The following is an 18,384-nucleotide window of genomic DNA, read 5'->3' on the forward strand; positions in this document are numbered from 1 at the left end:
TTTTCAGTCTCAACTGACGGCCAGTTTACTACCTGTTCTTTTCAAAACCTCTCCAAGACAGGTAGTCATGAGGCGCTGGTTTCATCACGCCTCTCCTAAATTGCATTTACTCAAAGTGCCCACCGTTATTGGGGGGTACATTGAGCATAGCTTTTTAAAAACCCAAATATCTTAAATTGCATTTGATATCCCTGACGTCGGCTATCATTTTTGCATGCTCATTCCAGAGGGGCAGGATAGTATGGCAAAACACCTGACCCTACTGTTCACAGATGCTCTGCAACTTCTCAGGAAGTTATAAAACCTGCCCTCAACTTAAAAAACTTTACAGGACTGTGAGAACGCCGACCTCACAACCACAGATCCTGCTATCTGGCTAAGTTATCAAACCAAGCCTAAGAAACTGGACGAAGTATCCAAAAATTCGGCATCAAGAGGGCAGGGCCTGGAATGAGCACCACACAAAACCAGACAGCAGTGCCTCTACGCGTCCACCAGTAGGCGTCTACTTAAGAGTACTGGTGAAAGCTCGGGGCCCGCATGCCAACCCCCAGTAAGCCCTTTCAGGCCAGGGTCCAGAGCTGGCCCCATGGAAAATGCGCCACCCCCAACAACACCATCCCTACAGACAAGGAACCAGAAACTGAAGAAATGAACACATGACCAAACAACAGTGAAGACAGATAAGTATGGTTCCTACCATCACATAAAGGTGAAGGGTTTGTACTAACAGAGGGGGGGGGGGGGGGGGGGATCACACCTGCTTGGGAAGCTATCACTCTTGGTAGTTATATACCAAAAAATATTCAAGGGGAATAGAATTAATATCTTGCCACCAGTTCAGCTTGCACCCCAAGGGGTCTACCCTCCCACTAAGAAACATGAGGGTCTAGCTACTGGGAAAGATATACCAGGGGTCATAAGAAATCTCATATGAGCCTTTGGTACCAAAAAACCCCAGGATGGTGAATGTCGCACCATCATTGATTAACCACTTGAGTATTTCACCAGGTATACTCACTTATGGAATTTGTAACTACTACCATGGATTCCAAGGATACTTTATGGTAGACATCGACTTTAAAGATGCATACTATTCAGTACCCTTTTATATAAGATCTCGGATATACCACAATTTACCTGGATGGGGCAACCATGGCGAGCATTGCCACTTTTCATTCACTGCACATCTCGCATGTGTATGTGACAAATAAACTTGACTTGACTTGATTTGAGTTGACTTATTATTGAATTGGCTTATATGAGCCGAAGCTATTCCAGAATTTCAAACCAGCCCTGACACTTAAGGGGGGGGGGGGGGGGGGGGGGGGGGGGGGACGTTTGTGTAGAACTCTATATGTGTTGAGTCAATTTTCTTTATTTGTTAACCTTTTTCTATGGTATGCAAACGTATTATCTATTTTTGTAAAGCACTTTGGTGTCAATGCGAGTTGACTTAAAACGTGCTATATAAATAAAACATACTTATATTGGGCAAGCATATTGCTCAGTAGTGCACCATTTTGCATGTTCGTTTATAAATTAACAACATCACAGTGGTGGCATATACCAAACCACTTGGGCGGAATAAAATCGATATTATGTGACAATTTATTTAACAATTGGTAACCGTATGTCGTCAAACATGTTTGACCATCAGCAACTTACCTATCAGGTGAGCTAAATACTGTAAACGAACATTTAAACCAAAAGTATTTGCTGAGATTACAAAGCAATATGGACACCAGATATCGATTACCTTATATTCCAATTGAATCGCCACGTACGCAATGTATGTCGCATGAAACCAACTCAAGGCAGCGGCATGGATACATTTCCGCGTATTGAGGTGGGGGGGGGGGGGACTAATCTCTATGTTCTCCCCTTCTTTCTACGCATATCCACTAGGGAACATACCTGGGAAGAAACTGCTCTAACTCAGGAACTACACATTCAACTACAACAAAACCTGTACTGGAGTTCCTGGCAGGCCTTCACCACAATGAAGGACTCGGCTACTGCGCCATCAATATAGCCAGAAGTACTCTGTCAGCCTACTTAACTCAGGCACCACGACAACAGGGCAAGAGTACCACCCACTGGTGATCAAATTCAGGAGAGGTATATTCAATTCCCATTCCCCAGAACTAGGTACACCCAAATTGGGAAGTCAGTGAGGTCCTGACGTACCTTAGGGGATGATCACCAGCCAGGTCCCTCACCCTGGAACAGCCTACCCTGAAGATGGATATGCTGACGGCCTTACCTCAGCACATAGACCCAGTTCTTCCATCTACTGCGATTGGACAACATGGTGATAACACCAGATAGTCACATTTTCCATTCAGGGGCTGGCCAAACAGAGCAGACCAGGAACATCAGGTCCAGTCATGGAATTCCGGGCATACCCACCTGAACCACGGTTATGTGTCATGACCCACTTAATGAACTACATTGACACAATAAGAAATACCCGAGGGAGAGGAAAAAGCCTTGTGGGTCAGCCACAAGAAACCTCATGGTCGGGTGATGAGCTAAACTACCTCTAGTGGCTCAAGCAGGTACTGGGAGTTGCTGGAGTAAATACTAACGTGTATAAATCTTATTCCACCATGGCAGCTTCCACGTCAGTGACTAAGAGGATGGACGTGCCTATGGACCACATCCTGGCTACAGCGGGGTGGTCTAAGGGGTATACGTTCCAAACTTTGTAACACGCCGCTGGCAGAACCTGTACCGGTTGCAGAAATAACATTAGAATCTGCAAATATATAATTTAAGCCCGGGGGAGCATTTGTCTTGTTATTGTTGATAACACCATTTTTGTTTTACAAACAGATTCATGGTTGATTACGATAACATACTTCCTCCCTCAAATGACTTCGGCAGCGAGTGAAGTATGAACTGTTACACGGTTTGAAATCACAGAGCTTTAAAATCTTCACGTAGTCACTCACGTGACTCCGAAGTAAAATAGTAAGATTAAACGAGAACTTACCAGTTTGAAGTTTGATCTGTATTTTATGAGGAGTTACGATGAGGGATTACGTGCCCTCCGCTCCCACCCTCAATAATAGAGATCAAACTGGTAACTAAGCTCTCCTTTTCTTTACTATATTTATTTCAATTACTGTGTCTGTCTGTGATTCCACCGCTGCTTTGAAGTATGTCGCGCATGCGTGCTGGACGGGTTCTTCACGTAATCCCTCATCGTAACTCCTCATAAAATACAGATCAAACTTCAAACTGGTAAGTTCTTGTTTAATCTTACTATTATAGTTCGCTCTTTTCTGGCTCAACTAATGTCTCTGCATTGGCATTTTAGTTTAGTTTAGTTCAGTGATACAGCACGGAAACAGGCCCTTCGGCCCACCGGCCCCACGCCAACCAGCAATCCCCGCATATTAACATTATCCTACACACACTAGGGACAATTTTTACATTTACCAAGTCAATTAACCTACAAACCTGTAGGTCTTTGGAGTGTGAGATCGCAAACCGAAGATCTCAGAGAATACCCACGCAGGTCACGAGGAGAACGCACAAACTCCATACAGACAGCACCCATAGACGGGATCGAACCTGGGCCTCTGACGCTGCAAGCGCTGTAAGGCAGCAACTCTATCACTGTGCCACCGTGCCGCCATTATATTGGCATTGTATTTGTCATTTTCTTCCTCAGTTTGTCATTTAATGATTTTATTCATAACCCAAAAGCAATTTTAAAGATTATCATAGGTAGACAAAAATGCTGGAGAAACTCAGTGGGTGAGGCAGCATCTGTGGAGTGAAGGAATAGGTGACGTTTCGGGTCGAGACCCTTCTTCAGACTATCATTGTCATTGTCAAAGATTATCATTGTCAGCATTACACAAGTTATTACATCGAAAAATATTTCCTCAATCTGGGTTGTTTCAGTTCATTCATACCTTCCTACAAGTCAGTTATGCAGAGATGTGATGTCTGTTGGCCTTATGTTGAGTTTAATCCTAAACAGTAATGCATAGGATTAGTATCTCTCGTTCTAGGCAATGCAAGTTTAGGAACAGGACATCTCTTAGGTGATGCTTTGGAAATCAGTTTTGGAAATGGCACTTTTTCTATTGCACGCTCAATTTCAGTGCACATGGAACAACGCAAAAGGTGTTCAACAACTTTGTTCCATTGTGAAAAGGAAAATACATCAACTAAATGCCATATACCATCACTCCCCCCCCCCCCCTTCACTAATTTAAAATGCTCTCAATATTTGCCTTGCAAGAAATCTGTCATAAAAGAGAGTGATAACTGTATTATAACAGAAATTATCATTATATGTAATTATGTAAGGGAATCCACACCATTGGAAAAGCAAATGACAAATGCTCTGTAATCTAGTTGCTTAAACTGGGGATAGAAGGATCATCTTATTCTAACAGATTTACATACACATCACATATTGTCGGAAAGAGGTAGGACTGGAAGATCAAAATCTAGGTAATCATTCTCATCTACCAAAACAAAATCCAGTGGATGCCAAAAATCTGAAATGAAGCAAAGTCACAGGGAATACTCAGCAGGTTAGGCCGTAGTGTGCTATTGAATGGTCATTAACCTGAAATGTTAATACATTTTTCCTCACTCTGTAGATGGCTGTCGAATATCACTCGCACGGCAGAGTTGCTATGTGTTGTTTCCTCTGATGTTAGATTCTGTGCAGAATTTTAATTTTAGTCACATTTTGTCATGCATGACAACAACTATCTCAAAAATAAGTGGACTGCCATCCAGCATAGGTTTATAGTTCCAATGTTTCATATAAATTCTAAGCCACATTAACTAATTTTTCTATTAGGGAAATAACAAATGTTAAGGTACTTTAAATGTAGAATCAATGAAATATATATTTATAAAGATATTTGGTGCACTCTAGTGGTTATAATTGAGTACTACAAAAGATGATGTCAATTAATATAATGCTACTTTAAAAATTGCAAATATAATATGTGCTGAGTTTCTGATTACATAACATATACAAAATGAAAATAAATGCAGCACTTGGATTTCCTTTTTGCTTTCCTATATTTTTGGTACAAAATGTATTGAAATGTGTTTACTCTGTAATTGTCATGGAAACCAGCACAGGGGCAATGAGAGAAGCTACAACATACATCTTATTTGTTAATTTTTCTAAAATGAAATGATGTTACACCATTATTTGCAACTATCAATATTGTTGTAAGTAAATTACTGCTCATTTTACAGAAAGATGCTTCCATGTTAAGGCATTGTGTGGTTACCATTAATTTACAGTGCCCAATTTCTCACATTAATGTACCAAATTTCATGTTATTTTTAGCAGTTGTAACACCATGGGCGTTAAAACAATAACATTTTAATTGCTAGAAGCTGTAGTCCTGGAAATAACTATGATCGATATCAACTTAGTCTAAACAAAAAAGCACAGATGCTTCAGTTCTGACAGCAGCATTGGTACTTTATTTTGCGGGTTCCCACATTGTTCTTTATTATCTCAATACTCAATCTAACTGTTATAAAGGGGTAAAAGATTATGCTAATGAAGATGTTCTTGTAGAAGCACAAACTTTGGCATAAGCTAAATTCTGGTAAAGGATGACCTCAATCTGAAACATTAACTGTTTCTTTCTGCACAGATGCTGTCTGACTTACTGAATTTTCCACCATTTTCTGTCTTATTTCAGATTTCTATTACATTATTTTGCTTATGGTTCAAGTTAGTGGATGAGTGGTCTATGGTCACAAAGAAGATGTTTTGAAATTATACTAGACCAAGTGGGACCCGTTGGGTCTCGTCCCCTTAACGCGTGGCCCGAGTACGGGGGGGAGTGGTAGGTGGGGGGGTGACGTCACTCGCTGCACTTGCATCATAGAGCAGGCGGCGCGAAGCAGATCCATTGTGACGTCATCAGCCAAAGCAAGGCTGTTTTTTTCAGATTTTCTTTCAGATTTTGATTAATAACTCGAGAATAAAGCATGAATTTTTCAGGTAAGACAATTTCGGAGTCCACGGGATAAATCTCTACCAGAATATGTAAACATTTTACCATTAGAGCGAGACACACACACACACACACACAAGTTTTATAATTATAGAGATACATACAGTTGATGTTTGGTGACAATTGTTTTTGCTTTCTTGTGCACAGATACACCTGCGGAAACAGTGTCCATATCAAATGCATGAATATTTGGGTAGAACACCAAGCAAAGACTGAGAATGAAACCACTATCAAGTGTCCTCTGTGCAGGGAGGTGTTTGCACCACTGAGCCTCCTACAGGAAGAATTTAGAAACATCACCAAATTTACCATGGCAGCAGAAAGGGAAAGACTTGACAGACACCTTGGAATTCCTTGTAATAAATGTGGAATTTGTCCAATTCAGGGCAAATGCTACAGGTGAACAAATTGCTAGGTATCATGTATCTATTGGCAGGATATAGTGCCTTGCTTTTTTTAATGTAAATACCTTACCATCAGTTGTTTGCTTTATGATAATCTTTAAAATATATACAATGCAGATGCACAAGTTGCTGTTTGGAATGTGGAAATTAAATTATAAAAAGATGAATAAATATGGGGCTTTTTCAGAGATCGTGGAGTGGCCTGATAAAGAATCTATCAAAATAAATAAAAATATTATACCTCAGTGATCTTAAGTAAGGGATAGAGATATATGATTCTGTGCAGCAGATTTCCCCTCTTATAAGGACAAATTCTTTACTTAGTACCTGGTAATGCATTGGAATGCACCCGCTGACTTTTACTGATTGAAGCAGAGAGCATGTTATGATTTAGAGATAGGCTCGAGACGATTGAAGGAAAGCCAAGCAATAGGATATGGAAAGTGATTGGATACATTGGATCGGGACCACTATTCTTGTGGAGAATACACATTAAAGTGGATTGAACAAAGCACAAAATCCTGGTGGAGTTCAGTGGGTCAAGCAGCATCTGTGGAGAGTGAACAGGTGACGTTTCTGGTCAGGACCTTTCTTCAGACTGATAGTAGTGGGGAAGCAGGGGGATGCTTGAATAGTGGCAAAGGACGGACAAAGCCTGGCAAATGATAGGTGGTTACAGGTGAGGGGGGGTTAGGTTATCAGATGGGTGGAGTGAGTGACAAAGGAGACAAAAGGGTGCCAGATAAGGTGCGAAGAAGAGTGAAATATAAAGCCAGAGTGAGGGATATAGGTTGAAGGGGACATAGGGAGGGGGGAATCAAAGGGTAATAAGGGGAGAAGGGAGATGAAGAGTGGGGGGGGGGTGATCAGGGTTACTCGGGGGAGGTGGAAGACTTTTTATTTGAATTTCTAAAATATTAATGATAACTGGAGCCCCATACTCTGATATCCAAATGTTGATAAAAAACTTTTCACAAGTTAGGCTACAAGAATGGGGCTGCTGTGAAAAAAAAGTCGAAAATTATTGGACCCTCCGATTTTGAGGTTTGATGTAATGGAAAGGGTGGCAGCGGTAGTTGGAGGGAAGAGATCATCAAGGAAAGGAATGAGAGAACTGTGTGGCAGGTGGATGAGAAGGAGATAATCAGAAAGCATTTAAAATGGATGGAAATTAAAGATTAATCAGTTAAAACCAGTTTTCAAAAAATAATACAAAGTGTCCTAATGGAAGTGAATTACAAAAACAGAATTGATGTTGGATTTGTTTTCTGAAATAAATGTACTCTTTATAAAGTTAATGCAAATGTTGTTTCTGTTTCCCCTTCTCATTTTCGAAAGATGTTTGAGCTGTCCTGATTTTCACCTTTGTCAGGAGTGCTTCCCATGTCCGAGCCACTCTCAGCATAAGTTCTCTTTTCGGGAGGTAATTCCAGTCACTTATGTTAAAATATTTTAAATACACTTATTTATGGAGAAAGGAAAAAAATCTACTTGCTAAAGCAATAGTAATAAATGTGTAAACTGTGATAACCACAGAGTGTTATGTGGGAAAACATCTGTTTGCACTTAGGCAATAGCTTAAGCAATGATAATATTAAGAAAACAATCCAAAGTTCAGTTTAAGAACATATCTAGGCTTGGACATTTAACCTGTTATGCCCAGATGTCGGCCATTGAAAGATAAGATTATGTATCAGGTGACTTGGAAATGGAACTAATATACTTTCATAACAGTTTTAAGGGGGGGGGGGGGGAGCAAATTAAATGAATAATAAATACAATAAGAGCACCATATTCTTCATCAATGTTTTTCTAAATACAAAATATATATATTTTTTTTTAATTTTAGAAGAGAAATCAGCGTTGGAGACCACTACAGCAAGTTTCCAGTGTGCCTTTACCTCTAGCAGTTATCAATGATCTGATGAATAGAGAAATAGTTGCCAATGATTATAATATACTTCTGCAGTTGGACAGGTAAGTATTTTTCCATTCACTCATGGCATTGTGGTCTTGAAAATGGATCATGAAGCACCTAATTCTATTTGCTGAGCAATTCTATTTTAACTAAAAAAAAATCTAGCGTAAGGAAAGAATTGCTCTTTTTTAAGTAAAATGTTGTTCACCGTGGCAGTTGTTCCTCAGGATCCCAATGCACCTCACTGCAATTCATGATTCCATATTCCCTAATGTGTAGTTCCATCTTCCACCTGAGCCTCTCCCAGTCAACCCCTATCGCCAATTTCCATTCAATGTACTAGCCCCCAACCTATCTCCTGCCTTAAGCCCAATCTCCCATCCCAGCATTAATGTCCAATTCAATTAAAGTCCGAATTGTTTGCATCACAAACCTATATCGCAATTCAACCAAATCATCAGATATAAACCAACAGCAGTTAGATCAATATTACACCTTCAACTGGGCCTGATGCACTCCGGAGTTATGCTGGACCATTGAGCAAAGCCTGCTATACACTGCCTATTTCACAATCCTTGTCATAAGTCTTTAATTTTAATCCTCTGGAGGTAAAATAAATCAATGTTATTTGAAGTAATCAGAAACTTTTAGCTCTTTTTTTTAATACGCAAAGCCCAGGAGAACTGTCAAGACACTTTGTGCAAATTAGTAACAAGACTTAAAAATGAGGAGATGACAAAATATGCCAAATGATAGGCATAGGGTCTAGGAAACAAGCCCTTCGATGCACTGAGTCTGTGTCAACCATCAGGCACACATTTACATCAATGCTATACTATACAATAAAGGAACGTAAATAATTCAGAGATAAAGAACACATTACGGGTGTAATAGGGAAATCTCTGGTTTAGATTTAAGTTTATTATTGAGGTTTATAATTGTCACATATACCACGGTACAATGAAAAGCTTTGACTTGCCTGCTATCCAATTAGATCAGTAAGTACAATACGTAAGTACATTCAAGTACATTCAAGCACAATAGATAGAGCAAAGGGAAAGATACAGACAATATAGTTCTCAGCATAGTAGAGCAACAGTTTCATAGCCCGAGTTCAATGTCCGCAATGTGGTAGCAGGTAATTGAACAGTACCCTAACTTATGGAAGAACCGTTCAGAAACTCTTCCTGATTCTGGCGGTGTACACATTCTAGCTTCTGTACCTTTTGCCCAACGGGAGCAGGTGGGACAAATCTTTGATTGCGTTCTTTGTTCTGTTCAGTCTGTACCCGATTCAAGAGGATTGGGTGTGAAACCCACAGCCATCTTGAGTAATTGCAACATTCATTTGATTATAATTGATGCATTACTTATACCACTATGGATGCAAAATGAGTTGTTAAAAAGGACAACATCTGTGTGTTTACTTGGTAATTTATCATTATAAATTCATCTCGGTAACGATATACGCTTCTCCCCATCTGTTTCAAGAAATATATCAAGCTCAGTGCCTGGACATGTAGTACATGCTTTACCCATGTTAATTGTGAAAGAGCAAAGCAAACTGCTCGTGCCTGGTCAGCAGTGCAGAGTTTGTCTAAAAGCATTCAGACTAAGGCAGGAAGTTCGATGTCTCCCTTGTCAGCACAAGGTAAGTGTATTTTTCTCTTTGTTAACTAAATCAATGGATATTTTTAAGGCAGAGATAGACAATTTCTTGATTAGAACGGGTGTCGAGGGTTATGGGGAGAATACAGGAAAATGGGATTAGGAGGCAGAGATCAGCCATAATTGAATGGCGGAGTGGACTCAATGGGCTGAATGGCCTAATTTTACTCCTATAACTTGTGAAAGTAAATTATATAATTGATCTTCATATACAAGAGAATATAGTACGTACCATCAACTCTGATCTTGACCCTTTCAGAGTATCTGGAGTTGGTTCATTTTCCTGTCATTTACCGTAGCTTGGATTTCTGTCTCAGCGAATGAAGAATAGAATTAAAATGGTCAGATTATCCCCAAACACTTCTTCCCAATGCCCCAACAAGTTTTGCCTTCTTCAACACCCTAAAATGTAGATATCTCCAAATCAAATTGTTCTGGAGGAGAACCTATCTATTTTTTAACAGCTGGATTTCTGAGGCTCTGCAGTCCCTCCTCTGTCCTACCCTTTAGATCTCAGAGCGTCTCACCACTGGCCCATAACCGATCTGTACACACACTTTCAATTGCCAAGTTTTGGCCAGGGAGAAAATGGATTCACCATCATTCCCATTCAAATTGCAACTACCAACCCATTATCACTGTGTTACTGGTCAGTTCTGTATATAAATTCTTGAGGGGCATAGATAGGGTAGACAGTCAGAACCTTTATCCCAGAGTGGAAATGTCCAACACTAGAGGGCATAGCTACAAGATGAGAGAGGTAAAGTTTAATGGAGGTGTTCGGGGAATGGTTTTTCCACAGAGAGTGGCGGGGGCTGGAAAGCACTGCCAGGGGTGGTGATGGAGGCAGATACAATACTGGCACTTAAGAGCATTTTAGATAAACACATGGAAGTGCAGGGATATGGATCATGTACAAGCAGATGAGATCAGTTTAACTTGGCATCATGTTCAGCATTAATATTGTGGGCCGAAAGGCCTATTTCTGTGCTGTACTGTTCTATGTTCTATCTTCACACCAGATTTATCTCTGGCCTTGAAGAAATTCAGGTTTTAAGAGGTCGTTTTGATATAGAAGCTAACATATTAGTTGTGAAGGGAACTGACCACAGTCAGTCAATCTCCACTCATCTAATTAAATCTTAAATCAAAAAACTACAGTGGCCTGCTCCAATTTAAATTTATGCCCATTCAAACGTGCTGGAGACCAGAATTTTCACTTGCAGTTAATGCTTATAATCTGAGTTATGTGCAGAGTTTTGCTTTCCTTTGATGAACAACAGTGCAAGCAGACACTATAAATTCCATTGCATGTTTCTACTGCTATTTCAATCCACTCAATTTCAAAAAGACCTGCGGCTTTATGATAACTCTTCAGTTAACTGAGATTTAGTCAAAATTTCATGGTGAATGTGACAACTCCTGACAAGTCTTTTGCAAATAAGTAAATGGCCAACCAGTTAACAATGCAGGTCTTAAAATTAGAGCTGAAAATGACAAGGAGTGGTTGTGTTCTACTCAACAGGAACTTGGGGTGGAAATTCATTCTGCAGAATTGCTTCCCTTTACAGAATTGCTTCAATTTATGACTCAAATGTCACCAGATTTCCCATTCACACTCCACCAATGTTGAGGAGTGCACGTCTGGAGAAATAGTTATGTGGCAACTTCCATTTATGATCCTGGTAGTTATGAGTAAACTCTGATTTTATTTTATTTTTATTTTTTTAATTAAATATTTTTATTAAAGTGATGTGCAATAATATAAGACATGAATAACATATTACAACTTCTTATTCTAAATTTAATAGTAGAAAAAAGATAAGAAAAGCAAGAAATATAGAGAGAGAATATTATATAGCTCGAAAAAGAAAAGAAGAAGGTGATGTGAACTAAGCAAAAAGAGAAAGAATAGGAGAGAGAAAAGAGAGAAGAAGAAAAAGAGAAAGAGATTGAAAGGGATATGCCTCCTTCATATCTTTACCCACCTCTCACCCGGTTCTGAAACACTTAATTTCTAAGGTTGTGTTGCACCACATGCTTGTAATAAGTCGATAAATGGAGACCAAATCTTTAAGAATTGGTCTGATTTGCCTGATGGGACGAATCTCATATCTTCAAGGTGTAACATTTCCGACATGTTTGAAAATGTTAAACTCTGATTTTCTGAGAGCCGGTAAGAATTCCAATCAGGTTAAGTAAAGTCTCATATTGTGCAAGAGAGACAGAATTGATCCCAGAATAGAGTAATTGTTTCTTGCAATAAAACAATTGTTCTGAAGCATTCTTAGTGTAATGAAGCTTCATCTTAGTCACATCAGAAGTTTATGAATACCTTAGGGACATGTCATATAGTACTGAGCAGAGACACTGCCTGATCATATGTAGGCCACCATTTAAGCATTTAAATGACTCTTCTCTGCAACCTGGGATGCAGGACTATCAGAAGAAATCCACTGGCATAATAGGGACCTCAAGAATTTAATTCCTATTCATTGTGAGAATGAAATTCTGCGGTTCCTATTTTGCCAGTGGACTTACAAGCGCAGCAGTAAAGTTGCTGCCTTACAGCACCAGAGACCCGGGTTCGATCCTGATTATAGGTGCTGTCTGTACAGTTTGTACGTTCTCCCTGTGATCACATGGATTTTCTCCAGGTGCTCCGGTTTCGTCCCACACTCCAAAGACCTGCAGGTTTGTAGGTTAATTGGCTTCAGTAAAAATTGGAAATTGCCCCCAGTGTGCAGGATAGTGTCAGTGAACAGGGATCACTGGTCGGCACAGACACAGTGGGCTGAGGGACCTATTTCCGCGCTGTATCTCTAAACTAAACTAAATGTTCAATATAAAATTATTAAATTACAGCTGATATAAATGGAAATTAAATCTCATCGTAAATCTTGTGCAACAATTCTGATCGACTGCTTTTCTAGCAATCCAACGTATGGATTGAATCCTGCATTGGGGTTGTATTCATTCATCATTGGATGTCATTTTCCCAGTTTTACAAACATTGTGGAAAAGATACGAAAAATACAATAGAGAGAATGTGTATGACTCTGGGTTGGAATTTCCACTTTATTCCTTCATATTTTCAAATCCTCACTTATTTTAGAGAAGACCCAATTTTCCAGTATCATATCTGGTGGGCTGCAAGCATATAGTCTAGACATATTTATATGATGATGTTAAATATTAATTTGAAATGATATCAGGCAACATCTCGATAAAATAAGTGGCCAACTTTCCTTGGCAATAAAGAGAAACCTAAATGAATCCTTGCAGAAACACTCCAAATAGATTATAATCCTGAAATCACTCTGAACTCTGCTTAATACATCTTCTGCACTGGGTGTTTGGAGGATCACTCCTTAGATTGCTTGAGGGACACCTCATCTTGACCTCTCTGCTGAAGTGGTGAGTGAGCACATTATTTTACTAATGACTGCCAAGATTGTTCAGCTTACATATTCTATTCAATAAGTACTATTTTGATCACATGACAATTGTAGGTCTCTGTCTATCAGTTTTATTTTCTAATAAAAATACACTCAGCGACCCTTGTCTTTGTGTCATGCAAAATAAGTCTGGAAGATTACCCAGCACTTGAAATCCACCTTACAAAGAAAGGATGTCTTCCCGTAATGATTCCCGGCCTTTTAGATTTGTGGACCTTTAACCTGTACAGCATCCTAATATCTCCCGCAACCTCACTGAAAAGCTGACAGGGTTGGATACAAAATCAGATGGAAAATCACAGGATATTTGAATATGGCTGACCCAAGAGCATTGCCTGTACAGTCATATTAACAACTTTGGACATGAATCGCACAAAATGGTGCCAGAAACATGGTGACTCAGCGAAATCTACTATTCTTCCACTCTTGTACTTAAGTATAGGATTGTGGCTATGTATAGTAACATTCATTACTGAACTGTATGCACAAATCAGTCAGTGTACTCAGGTACATGTGACAATAAAGTACTATTGAATTGAATTATATTTCATGTTCATAAGTTATAGGAGCAGAATTAGGCCATTTGGTCCATCAAGTCTACTCCGCCATTCAATCATGGCTGATCTATGTTTCCCTCTCAACCTCATTCTCCTGCCTTCTCCTCATAACCATTGACACCCATTTGGCCTTGATCTTTAAAGTAAATTATCATGGTTTCAAGGTGCTTATATCTTTTTTATAGGGCTGTACAAACACCAGCAGTGGAGTAAATATAAATTTTAATTATTATTAAATTACCTTGTTTTCACTAGTTTCATAAAGAATGCATCGACCATTGGTTGTTGCATGAATGCAACTCTTGTCCCATTGATGGTCAAGTAATCTACAATCCGTTAACCTGGAATGAAGGACCAAGTCGAAGCAAAAAGAAAGAAGCAACTACTAATTCAGAGCATTCCGGGCCTCCAGCCCAAATGGAGCAACCACATTTTCTTATTCCAGTAATTGGTTATAATTCACCGCTGAAGAAAGCAAGCAACAACCAAGCTCATGGACATCAAAAACAAGGTCACGTTCAAAGAGGGCATAGGACTCAAAATGCAGTAGGCTTCACAGAGGATTTCGCTGTGAATGGTTTGAGTTGCCTTCATTTAAACAATGCAAAAAGTGAAACAAGTCTTGCTGCTGGACATTCAATTCCTATTGGGATGTCTCAGGAACCTTATTTTCCAAGTCTTTTACCTGGTATACTTGATAAAAGAAATGAAAATATTGCAGTTAAATCAAAGAATTCCAACAGCAGTCAGATAAAGAGGGAGATCGGCATGGGTAGGTCTCGTACGACTGGTTCAAGCAGTGCTCCTGTTCTACATGCACGCAGCAGCAGCAAGTCAGACTCAACAGAATTATCATCGCCACAAAAGATGCCACACCTGGATGTTTGTCCCCTTGAAAGCAGCAACACAAGAAAGATCCAAAGCAGTGGCTTTAAAGGCGACATCAGAAAACAAGGCAGCGTCCTTTCAAGAAGAGCCAGGTGTCCTCCTGTGAGTTCAGCAGCTGAGAATATGACTTGCGATTGGAGGGAATCTCAGTGAACAACAGGATTTAAATCCATTCACTCATTGCTAAGCGCAGGTTTATTAATATTTCTAGAATTATTAGGAAAGTTATTACTTGAGAATGTTTTAAATCAATGAGTTAAAACAATGAGCAAATTACATACATTTTTACCAATTCATGGAGAACGTACAAACTTCTTAGGATGTACAGACCTGTGAAATTTATCTCAATAGAGTTTTCAAAATTATGGCATTTACCTCACTTTACAGTCTTGTTGTCCACAGATGATGGTCAACTCTATAATATCAAAAATCTGACAGATGTAAGTGTTTTAATAAATGAATACAGGCATTTGCAGTGTATACCTTTCTTTGTTTAAGAATTCAATTCTTTCTTATGTGTGGAAATATAACTTGATTTTTTTTTTCTCTTGATGATTTATTTACTTTGAATCAGGTGAAGGCTGGTAACTCATTCTGAGGTTTCTAATGAACAATGTATTTTCCATGAAATCAAAATAAACCACAAAAATAAGACTTCCAAAATCATTCAGATTTTACATTTTACAAATGCATGTGAAATTATGCATTTGATTTGGAGTATTAGGTAATTATATGGAAATATGTATAAATGAATAAATGAATGAATGAATGAATGAATGAATGAATGAATGAATGAATACATTTTATTAGCCAAGTATGTATACATACAAGGAAGTTGCCTTGGTGCTTTGTACGCAAGTAACAACACGATATACAGTAGACAATTAAAAATAAAACATTATAATTTAAACGTGAAGAATGACAAAATACCAGAGCACAAGGAGGCTACAGACTTTTGGTTGTTGAGTAGATCTACTGCTCGTGGAAAAAAAGCTGTTTTTGTGCCTGGCTGTGGCGGCTTTGACAGTCCGGAGTCGCCTTCCAGAAGGAAGTGCTTCAAAGAGTTTGTGGCCAGGGTGAGAGGGGTCAGAGATGATCTTACCCGCTTGTTTCCTGGCCCTTGCAGTGTACAGTTCGTCGATGGGGGGGGGGAAGGTTGCAGCTAACAACCTTCTCGGCTGATCGAACGATGTGCTGCAACCTCCGGATGTCATGCTTGGTGATTGAGTCAAACCAGACCATGATGGAGAAGGTGAGGACAGACTCTATGATGGCAGTATAAAAGTGGACCATCATTGCCTGTGGCAGGTTGTGTTTCCTCAGCTGCCACATGAAGTACATCCTCTGTTGGGCCTTTTTGACTGGAGTCGATGATGGCCTCCCATTTAAGGTCCCTGGAGATGATGGTTCCAAGGAACGTAAATGACTCCACAGATGTGACTGTGGTGTTGTTGATGGTGAGTGGGGGAAGAGGGGGGGGGGGGGTGGGAGCTCTCCTAAATAACATTCTTGATAAACTAAATTAACTGTAATTTTATGAAAGTGGTCAATTGATTACAGCAATATATGACAAATCAGCAGTTTGAAAATAAATGATCAGTGTAAGATTATTATTAAAATTCTGTTGAGAGAAAAATGGTTTAATTAATATTTATGCACATCTGACCCATCTTTCGGAAACAATGTAGAATATGCTTGCTTCAAAGAATTGACTGAAAGTTCAATCATTACCCTTGCTACTCATTTCTTAGTAAACAGCTAACGACTGATATTGGTGATTGTCTGGCAGTAGCTAAACTGCCACATGTATGCACTTTGTATCAAGGTAAAAATATCATAAAGAGGCCCTTTCTGTTATGTTTTATGATCCTTTTTTATCTTTTATTTCAACCAGTTTATTTTGGTTTCTATTGATTTATAGTTTATGCATCATAAATCCATGAACCTCATTCAGAGGCAGGTGTTTTATTGTTCTATTCAGGACTACATTGTTGCATTCATTAATCTAACTATTCTATAACATACTATGTTTAGTGTTGTTTCTGCAGTAAACCTGAACTCTGTCCCAACATTAGTCAAAAAGTTTTAACAAATTTGCCAAAGATTCCTTGTATAACTGTCAGAAATATTGGCAAATGCACACACATTCACAGAAAGTCATGGTTAGGTGTTCACCACTTTATACTTAACAGAGTGTGATCAACCATTGGCTTCAATGGAAGGAAACAGTTTGTATTATTTGAAGATGGACACAAAATGCTGGAGTAACTCAGCGGGGCAGGCAGCATCTCTGGAGGGAAGGAATGGATGATGTTTCTGGTCGAGACCCTTCTTCAGACTAGACTGGAAAAGGGAAACGTTCCTTCTCTCCCGAGATGCTGCCTGTCCCGCTGAGTTACTCCGGTATTTTGTGTCTCTCTTCAGTTTAAACCAGCATCTGCAGTTCCTTCCTACACATGTGATTATTTGAATTTGAATATCTTTAAGTGTTTCAGAGTTCTTTTCATTTACCAAACATTTTAAAACGCTTTCAATTGATGTTATAGCTTGTGAATGTCCTTGGATGCTTTTGATCATCTAATGCATTCAGACTGCTTCAGGTATTTCCCAGCACTGAGGATTCTGGTGCATTGACGGCATTGTGCAACCCTTTCCCCTTTTTGTAGGCGGGCCTGATTTTCGGTTCCAATGTTCCTAAAGGGGCTTTCCCACTTTGATGACCTAATCTGCGAGATTACACGAGTTTGCCCTTGACTCAAACTTGCAGCATGGTTGACACAAGGTCCTAGGAGGTCACTGGAACTCTCTTTCATGCTCGAGGGAAGTTCCCGAATACTCGTGACCGCAGTTAGGTAGTGGAAAATGTTTCAAAAAATTTGGAAAAAATTTCCGCGACTAAAATTCGGTCAGCATGGTTCATTTTGACTCGTAGTGCAGTGCTATTTAGTTTTGACTCGCTATTTAGTTGCAGGCAGTAGAGGGCAGCCGTAGGCAATCTTCTTCGCTGACCGGGCAATTTGATTGGCTTATTGGAGTTTTCAGGATCAAGGAAAACCGACCGTTAGGTAAAATGCCCGCTAAACTTTATTATACTTCTTAAAAGTGTCTCCACTCCTTCTTCCCCCCCCCCCCCGTGCTCTCTAAAGGACTCACCGTACACTGTGGCAGCCGTTTACCTTCCTCTTCATCGCGGGTGTGAATTTCAGACAGCGCTCCCCCGCTTTCCCTGGCCCCCGCCTTTGGTGTGTGTGTGTGTGTGAGATCAAGTTCGCGGTTTCAACGCGGACGTTGATTCAGCTCGAGGTTTTCCAGATGAGTGCCCTCGAGCTTGAAGGTCGAAGGCAATCTTCTTAACTCGCCGCAGTGGAACAGCCCCTTAAGGATAGCACAACATCACAGAAAACTAATTCACATATCCAACAACCTAGGCTCAATCTTAATATCTAGTGCTGTTTAGTTTAGAGATACAGT

The 18,384-nt window shown here is 39.6% G+C and overlaps 1 protein-coding gene across 1 annotated transcript in view; it reads left to right on the forward strand.

Annotated features, from left to right (window-relative positions):
* Window positions 1-15,571, forward strand: part of zswim2 (zinc finger SWIM-type containing 2) — a 34,060-nt gene extending 18,489 nt beyond the window's left edge. The window contains exons 5-9 of the mRNA XM_033023800.1: window positions 6,168-6,419; window positions 7,763-7,847; window positions 8,274-8,401; window positions 9,834-9,993; window positions 14,281-15,571. Of these exons, the coding sequence (XP_032879691.1) occupies window positions 6,168-6,419; window positions 7,763-7,847; window positions 8,274-8,401; window positions 9,834-9,993; window positions 14,281-15,066 (1,411 nt within the window). The 3' untranslated portion in view covers window positions 15,067-15,571. The remainder of the gene's footprint in view (window positions 1-6,167; window positions 6,420-7,762; window positions 7,848-8,273; window positions 8,402-9,833; window positions 9,994-14,280) is intronic.
* The last annotated feature ends 2,813 nt before the right edge of the window (window positions 15,572-18,384 follow it).

Source organism: Amblyraja radiata, chromosome 7, assembly GCF_010909765.2.
Source record: "Amblyraja radiata isolate CabotCenter1 chromosome 7, sAmbRad1.1.pri, whole genome shotgun sequence".
NCBI classification, from domain to species: Eukaryota; Metazoa; Chordata; class Chondrichthyes; order Rajiformes; family Rajidae; genus Amblyraja; species Amblyraja radiata.